Here is an 8,790-nt window from a genome sequence, read left to right on the forward strand (position 1 = left end):
ACTACCCAGAAATCCAGCGCAGTCCATAGTAACTCATTATATTAAATGAACAGGAAAGAAAAGATCTTCTCTTTGTTCAGTCATTTAAAAAGAATATGAATGGATATGAATTAATACAATTTAGATTTAGAACCAGAAACTGTTTTATAAAATCTATAAATGTAAAAAAAAAAAAATCTAAATTTTCTCAAATAACTGTGCAGCCACAATATAATTCTGACAAACCTAAAAGTAAATCACTGAACTTGAGATCTGTAAATAACATTGCACAGCCTGGGGCCAGATCTCAGTGGAGTGGATTTGGGGGGGTTTCTGTCAGAATTGGGCCAACAAACTGGGGGAATATGAGCTGGAACCAACCCGTTCCCTGATTTAAATAACCTTTGTAAAAGTAGGCAAATTTACAACTTCTTATAAAGAAAAAAGGACTTGAAAAAACAACGTAACATCAAGTGTGGAACAGCAAAGTTAGAAGGTAGTTAAAAGAAAACAGAACTTAGCAAACACAGTTCACTGATAAACATTTCTACTTAACCCATAATGTATCATGTACATTAATCATTTATAGACACTGAGGTGAGTTGACTGTAACATACTGTGTCCCAGTGGAAATTCAAAATATGAAACTCAAAATCTGAGGATGAAGCATTATGGAAGTTAAATACTGTAGAGTATATTCACAGTTTCTCCAGATGTGACTTCTATAACCATTTCAATAACCCTAACACTATAAGGTGCATTAATAGGAGTCACATTTGGGGCTTATAGGTTGACTGTCTGTCACTTTACGGACCTTCTGCATATAAACAAATATGAGCTGCACTTTGCTTCTGTGTTTCTTAGTGAAACTTAAAGTTTTTCACATATTATAAACTCCAAAGTCAGAAAGTGTTATGTTCCTTGAAAGTGGGACAAAAGCTTCTATTATAGTGTGACTGAGGGTTGTCTCGAGACCTCCATTTTATCTTCTCACCATCGGGAGACATTAAAACACAACGGAATGAGGCAAAACATGAAGCAAAAACCTAAGACAAAGAGGAACAAATGCTAAAAAGATGGGATACACCAACATTTTCATTTTGTCCAAGAAAAGATGACAATAAAAAACAAACAAAAAAAGAAGTTTGGCTACTTGTGGTTAAGTGCAATTTCTCTTGTGTGGTAAAGGCTGGAGAGGCTGGTTGGCATCTGGAGGTCACTTAGTGGAAGTGCTGGCAGTGAATCTTCTCCTCGGCCTGGTCCAGAAGCTCCAGCATCTCCCGGATGATGGCCTGCAGTGCACGGCCCAGGTCTTCCCGGCTGTAAGGCTTTCCAAGAGGAGGCACATGAATGAAGGCAGAGCGACCGTGGCTCAGGTACAGAGATGTGTAGTAGGTGAAATCACAGAGATACCTGTTTGGGAAGAAAGTAGCATCAAATGAACGAAAGGCTTGGTTACATTAAATGGAACATGCGATAAAAGCTATTAAACTGGACGCATATTAGAAGTGCTTTGGAAGGATTCACCAATACATCATTTATGGTATTTTCCATTCCAATGTGCACATACATTTATTTATAAGGTTCCCATTTTCTGCCTCGATAACCTTGTGCTGACAAACATATACAAAGCGCAAAGCACAAACAATAACATCTTCATGGCATCATGTGAGTGACGTCAAGTCCCTGCATACCTACGCCATAGATTAACCGTACACATGGACGTAAAGTAAGACAGCCAGATCACAACACCTGCTGATATATTTAATGAAAATGTTGATTTTGTTTCTATAACCTGACAAATATGTCAGCATGTCAGATTCTAGCTTTTCGCAGATGTATCAGCATCAGCACAAGAAAGTTTTGTGCAGAAATACCAAAGATGATGATGATAATTAAGTCTAATACAGCAATCCTATTATAAATAAGATATAAGACATAAGATCATAAAGATTGTTTTAGAAATGTAAATATAAACCCATTTATATCAGTGAGGGAAGTCTAAATAACAGAAACACTCCTCAATATAACACAAGACGGTTCAACAGCACCACAAACTGCAGCCTCCAAAATCCTCATAAAGTTGAATCAATACAAAACAGAACATTATAACCTTTATGAAGGGAGGATTGATTACGGGACTGTTGTATTAGACTGCATCAGTTCGACCTACCTCACAAACTGGCAACAGGGTGTATGTTTGAGGAAGTTTGTAGTGTTGCCATTACACAGTTTATCCACCAGAGAGTACTGTTGATGTTTGTAACTGTAAAACGTCTCACTCACTGTTTACAATACTTTAATAACTACATTTAAGGGATCCTTATAAAAAATGTTTATTTAATGTTTTTATTTGTTAACACACATTAACTGATGTTATCAGTTTTTTAAACAATCTAATGTCAATAAAATAAAGTTTTTTGTCTCATAAATCCTGTATTGTTCAGGCTCAATAACTTCAGTAGATAATGCAGATAAGATCTCTGTCATATAAACTGCTGCTGTGTAAGTTATCTAGTAGCAATCCTGTGTATATAGTACCTCCACGCTAACAGGTTTCACTAACTATATATATTATATTATACTATCCTTAATGAAACATATTTATCTTCAGTCTGATGGGATTCAAATGACATATAGATAAAAATGGCCTATCATCAGTAGTAGTAGTAAAAAATAAATACAAAAATATAAACTGCAATGTGTTCTTTTAAGATACAGTACCTACACCAGAAAGAAGTATCCCTTTTGTTATTTAATGTATCGTTTATTGACGATCTCATGAGGTAGTTGGCTATTTTGACTCAACTTGATTTGCACAGATGGAATAGATTTGAGTTCCCGTTAAACATATGATCCAGACGTGAAAGTCAAAACAAAAGGCCGACTTTAACTAAAAGAAAATGAGTAAATAATTACCTTCCAGCGTCTTTGGAGACGGACACAGCTACTCCCAGCCCAGAGGCGCTCACTCTTTTGCAGACTGATTCCATGTCAATGACTGAGTCGATACAGTCCGGGCCTCCCACGATGCAACACTGTGAATCAGGACAGAAGCTGCTGTTGTCCAGGCCCTTGTAGCCGTGATTTCTGCCACACTTTTCCAGTGTGACAGTGGTGGCCATACCTGAGACTCCAACATGAACTACCAACTGGCAAACAAAGGAAACAATAAAATCATTAATCATAATATACTCAGTATAAACAGATATATATCAGAATCTGTATGCAAAGGACCAAGACCAATCACATCTGAGTGGGCGTTGGATGTTGCAGGTAAACAGTTCATGTGGACAGCAAAAGAGGCAGAATACTTTGGCTGAAGCGCACTGCAGATATCTAACCAAATGTGTCTGCCTCGCCATTCTTGCGTATCAAGTTGCTAATCAGACTGCAGAGGAAGACTTGACCCGGATATCCGCTGGTTACACCGAAAACCCTGAAACACTGGCCGTTGCCCACATAGGCTAAATCGTCATCAGATAATAGCCAACGGGTTTCAAGATCGATCACAATATATCTGTGGCATCTCTCCCAGACTTCTGTGCTTATTTGAAGTTGAAGTTGTCTAAAAAGGAGCTTTTTTTACTGGACCAGAAATGCACTTATATTTAACACAAAACACACATCTAAACCCAAGAACTACTAAACCAGACCCAAAACGCCCACTAACTCCCTCATAGAGAAGTTGCATGAGAGCCAGTAATTTGTTGATTAATTTTCATAACGTCTGCAATTTAATGCAGCATGTGTTCCACACATTTATTATTATCCGACTGTTCTCAGGGTGTATCCGATCCTATTATAACTTACATCAGACCTGAAATCTGTGGCAGTAAAATCAGACGTAATGTGAAACTGAGGCAGACACAAGTTCTTGTATTGCACCTTTCAAACTGGAATAATGTGGATGGGTGTGTTCTCCTGTGTTCTCCTGTGTTCTCCTCTTACCAGTGGGCGATACTGCTTCCATAATGAGGGAACCAAACTCTGGACTGTCTGATACTCTACAGGAACTTCAGACACATGCAAGTCCACTTCACCGCCCAGTCCAAGCTTCTTCAGTTCCTGTGAGGACAAACAAAAACATCATAACTAAAATAATCTTTTTAATTTTTAGAAAAAGCGTTTGGCATTTGTTAGGTGCTTGACGGTTAGCACACTTTTAGCATGTGGTCTCAGTGGGAACAAAAATCTAGCATTATGTTCTATCAAGTGCCCATTGATGCACTCACCCATTTAATGTAATGATTTTGTCAATGAATACAGTTTATATTTATCGACTAGAAAAAAGGTTTAGCTCAATCAAGTTTTAAAATATGTGGAGAGAGGTGGTGCAGTGATTGTAACACTATACTCAAAAGCAAGTTAGCAGTAAAAAACAGAACCATACGTTACTTGAAAATACACAATCAGGAATACTAATTTTTAAGTATGTGACAAGATAAAATGTAAAAAGTCCACTTGAGAATGTACTCACTGATAAAAAACCATAACTTTTCAGAACCACTGATGATGATCTTGGGCAAATGTTAATTAACTCTGTTTAACAGGTAAATGTCCTTTTTGCTTTTTCTTAAAGGACAGATGTTTCTCACTGGCCTTGCCCTTTCCAAATAACATGATTTCACCCTTTGAAAAAAAAAAATGTTTAACTGCAAATTAGAAGATTTAACTGCAATACTCAACCGTATTCATAAGTAAAAGCTTGAAAAAAGCAAGAAATAAAAGATGCAATCATACATATTGTAAGTAAGACAAATCTGTGTCAAATTCACAGCCATTAGACGAACACCTCCCCCAATCTCCCACAGGACAAATAGCCCTGGACACTGACCCCCACTTGTATTGAAAAGAGGCTTGTTTGACCACGTCTGTGACCTCGCCACAAAGCGGCCTTTTGTTTGCCTTTAATATCCTTATCAAGTCCGTCTAGACACCCTGACAGCACCATCATCCCCCACATGCGTTTCCCCAGTAGGATGCAGAGAGCCTCCGACACACTGCTGCATGGGGTGAAGCCGGCCGGCGACTATCAGAGCATCATGTGACCTCCACTAGAACAAGCTCGACACGAGAGCTAAATTGTTTGTTGACATTAACTAAATACATATTTATGTTTTTTTATCAAAAAGGATCAATTGCAACAGTCTTGTACCTCACGCTGATTTATTTCACACCACAGAAAAACATAGTGAAGACAGCAATAGAGAGGTGAAACACACCTGTACTGCTACCCAGCTGGCGTTGACCGTGTGCTCTCCAAATGGCCCAAAACCTGCAAAACACATTATCACGTTATTTTAAACAATGATGTGTTGTTTGTTCCTGCAACATGGTCTCTGGTGGGTCTCACATTATCAGTTAGTAAAAAAAAAATGACGTAAAAAAGCAAATGCAAATACATTTAATTCTGTGGAAGCAGATGAGTGAATGCAGTGTAACTTCCAAACAGCTATGGGCTATCTTAGGAGTCTCCTTGTTGTAATAAAGAATTAATTATGTCCTACTGAATGGGCTGCGTTGTTAGGCTTGAATATGAGACCTTAGTGTGTTGATGTGTCAATGCTTTCCTTGAATTACCACATTAAAATCACTTTCACTAGAAATCACTCCATATGACCTACAAAATAGCAGCAGCAGCCACCTATGGATATTCACTCAAGCTTGTTTATATAGGGATCTATAGCTGATCCCCTTCCACCACCTTTCTAAGGGTCAGCCGGTCTCTGGGGGTTTGGGTGGAGGCAGGGGGGGTTCGGGTGGAGGCAGGGGGGGGGTCAGTCTGTCTGACAGGCTGCTGAAAAGGAGCAGAGTGAGGGGCCGGCAGCTGCAAGCCGGCCCGCTATTGTGGAGGTGCTGTTCCCAGGCAATCTACACATCTTCTATTAGCCGGGGGACTGCAAGCCTCTGCACCCCTTTGTGTCTGAAAACACCAAGTCACTGCTTCTGTTATCCTCCACAGACTGAATGTGCACGACTGTAGTTTGGGCACTTGGAAAAATATTATATTTAAGAGGTTAGAAGTGAATATTTACGGATACATTCATGTCACTGTAATCATTATTTAGTTAGAGTCTTTCTTGTTTAATTCTTAATGATGCAAAATGCTACAAACACATAAAGCAGCTTTTAAAAACAGATTGGTAGGACGCAGCTAAAAACAGCTCTAGGTGCAAAATGTAATATTACAATAGAGACTAATGTGATTAAATTGTAAGTAAAATGCTCCAATTCAAAAAAATACAGCAGGATATCGATACTGGAACACAATCATTGGTTGATTTGATTATTTGGTTATTGTGTTATTTACTTTTAACCACTTTTGCCCAAATCTATAAAATAACACCATGTCTGTCTGGAAAGAGGCCGGGTGTTGAGAACAAGTCCAACTGTTGTGAAACTCACAATACAAAGCCATGAAGACAAAAAGCCACTCTTTCTTTTGTGCAGAAAAGTTGAAAATGTTTTGACTATTACAACTAAATCTCTGCATATGAATCCCAGACAATACAACATATTCATTTCATAGCTGCAGGAAGCATTTTCTCAGCATTGTCTGTCGTTCACACATATTAAAGTGACATTTAATGATAATAACAACCATAAACTGCTGTCTGAGATAACTTTGATTTTTATTTGTGCACCTATTAATATAGGCCACACTCTATAGTTAACATATTTTACCAATAATTACAATTATTACACATTTCTATCATTTCTAGTGAGTTATTTAGTGATTCTTTTATACTGTTTATCTTTACATTGATTGTGGCCTTTGGTGAACAGAAAACAACAAAGATAAATATATATATATATAATTTCACATAGCTCGTCAGGAGCCTCAGATTGTATTTTTAAAAATAACTCACCACCACCACTCAAATGATTCTCACAACTAACAAAGCAAAACGTTTGAATGAGCAGTGTCGAGCTGCAGAGTGGAGCAGTAACAGCCTGACGCCATTAACGCTACAGCAGCTGTCATCTCTACAACTTTTCCTCCACTTCCTCCGGTTGTTTCAGGCTGCCGACAAAGAAAAACTACTGCGGGACAAAGAAGACAAACCTGTAACGACCACCGTGCGTTTACTGTTATCCATCGCCCGTCCGGTCACAGGTGGGAGGGAGTCCCGTTGTTTCCTTGTTTCTCTTTTTTTTTTAATCTTTTATTTATTTGTGACCCGGGACCGTAAAGGGAGTGAGCACCCTCCACAGCTGACGGCTCCTTCTGCCAGACACCAAACCGGTCCTCTTCTCTGTCGACGGGCTGCGTTGCGTGATTACGTCAGCAACGTGACGCTGATTAAACCAAGGATTGACGTAAACAAATCAATAAACACAATGTGGTGGATAAATAGATCAATAGATAAATATAAGTGTTGCCAAGAAATAAATTAGTAATTGGCAAGAATACATATTTAAATTTAAAACTATTTATATAAAAATGTATAAAAGATACATAATAAATAATAAATAAAAAGACAGAAAGATTCCCAGGGTTATTACACATTATTATATTTTGGTTATTGATAGTTATTTATTGATACTTATTCAGAAATCCGCATTTTCTGATTCACCGTCCGGACCAGCAGGTGGCGGTAATGCACCAATAATCTGGATGTCAACCGCCGTAATACAAGAGGAAGAAGAAGAAGCGGCGGCAGTAGACCAGTGAGAGGTGAAATCGTGTGAAAGGCCGAAGAGAGAAACAGCAATAAGACCGTAAATCAACAAAGAGATACTGCCACAATGGTGAGTATTTAACCGCAGAGCTCAGATTAAACGCTGATAGTTGTCTCAGACTGCCTGTAGCACGATAACTGTGTGAACCGGGTCACAATGACAACCCGTGTGTTAGCGGTAGCTGCTTTAGCCTGTTAATGTCCAACACACTGTCTTTACCGGGCTGAAGTGGAGATATAAGCTCATTTAACAGCGAACTGACGGGCTATTGTTGCTTTTAAATCAACTGTATTATGGTTTACACATATTATAGATTACACACACAAGGAAATTGCTTCAGTAAAACATTTATAAAGTGCATTTAGTTCATAAAGTTCATGTAGTCAGAGTTCGTTTTTTTTCCAGGTGCTGGTTTATTTATTTAAAGTGTTTAAAGGTTTTTCTCCTCCTGAGTTCTGTGTGTTTTTTTTTTGTGGCTGTCTTATATAGTTTGTTGTTGCTTTACATAGCAGCAGGTTTAATTAGAATAACACACTGCTGGGTGAATTATGGGTTCTTACTTGTGGCAGACAGCCTGCAGCAGTAGTAGTTAGGGGACCGTGTCTGAAGGTTAAAGTTGGGTCTAACCTCAAAAGCAGTCAGGTTAAAAACAAGCAACCTAACATACTGTTAAAGGCAGGTGAGTTCTTACCTGTGACCTGTTTTTCTTTCATTTTGCAGCTTCCACTATCTCTGCTGAAGACTGCCCAGAACCATCCTATGGTGAGGAGACACTGCTGTCAATGAGCTTATGTCAGCCTGTGGATGTGCAGCAAGTTCACATATATATTTTAATGTTTCTTATCTGTATATTTATTGATTTATATAACTTAGCTGTTAAACTGCTAATCTTAAAAAAATATTGCAAGGTATCAGATGAGAAAGTGAAAAATTGCTTAGAGACTGAAAGAAGGCAAAGTAACCCAAGGTATTTTATCTGTAACTGTGTAAAGCAACTAACCTTTCCTGATTGTTAGTCTGTAATCAGTAAATGTAAATATTTATACTGCTATTAGTCGGTTTATAGTTTGAGAGTAACCTTAATGCAGTTACTCAGGTTTGGTCTGCTTCCATTGGGCTTCATTT

At 38.3% G+C, this 8,790-nt stretch overlaps 2 protein-coding genes across 2 annotated transcripts in view; one reads left to right on the forward strand and one right to left on the reverse strand.

The window, feature by feature from the left end:
- Positions 1–6: 6 nt before the first annotated feature.
- Positions 7–7,238, reverse strand: LOC118321879 (pyroglutamyl-peptidase 1-like). Its single transcript, XM_035653429.1, has 5 exons — positions 7,049–7,238; positions 5,205–5,257; positions 3,931–4,047; positions 2,899–3,131; positions 7–1,392 (listed from the first exon to the last, which is right to left on the reverse strand). Exons 1-5 carry the CDS (start codon positions 7,080–7,082, stop codon positions 1,200–1,202), a joined length of 630 nt encoding a protein of 209 aa, XP_035509322.1. The 5' UTR covers positions 7,083–7,238; the 3' UTR covers positions 7–1,199.
- Positions 7,239–7,601: 363 nt separating this feature from the next.
- Positions 7,602–8,790, forward strand: part of lsm4 (LSM4 homolog, U6 small nuclear RNA and mRNA degradation associated) — a 3,937-nt gene continuing 2,748 nt past the window's right edge. The window contains exons 1-2 of the mRNA XM_035653945.1: positions 7,602–7,734; positions 8,386–8,427. Coding sequence (XP_035509838.1) covers positions 7,732–7,734; positions 8,386–8,427 — 45 coding nt within the window. The 5' untranslated portion in view covers positions 7,602–7,731. The remainder of the gene's footprint in view (positions 7,735–8,385; positions 8,428–8,790) is intronic.

The sequence above is a fragment of the Morone saxatilis genome, unplaced genomic scaffold (assembly GCF_004916995.1).
Source record: "Morone saxatilis isolate NCDOM2014 unplaced genomic scaffold, NCSU_SB_2.0 Contig12, whole genome shotgun sequence".
NCBI lineage: Eukaryota > Metazoa > Chordata > Actinopteri > Moronidae > Morone > Morone saxatilis.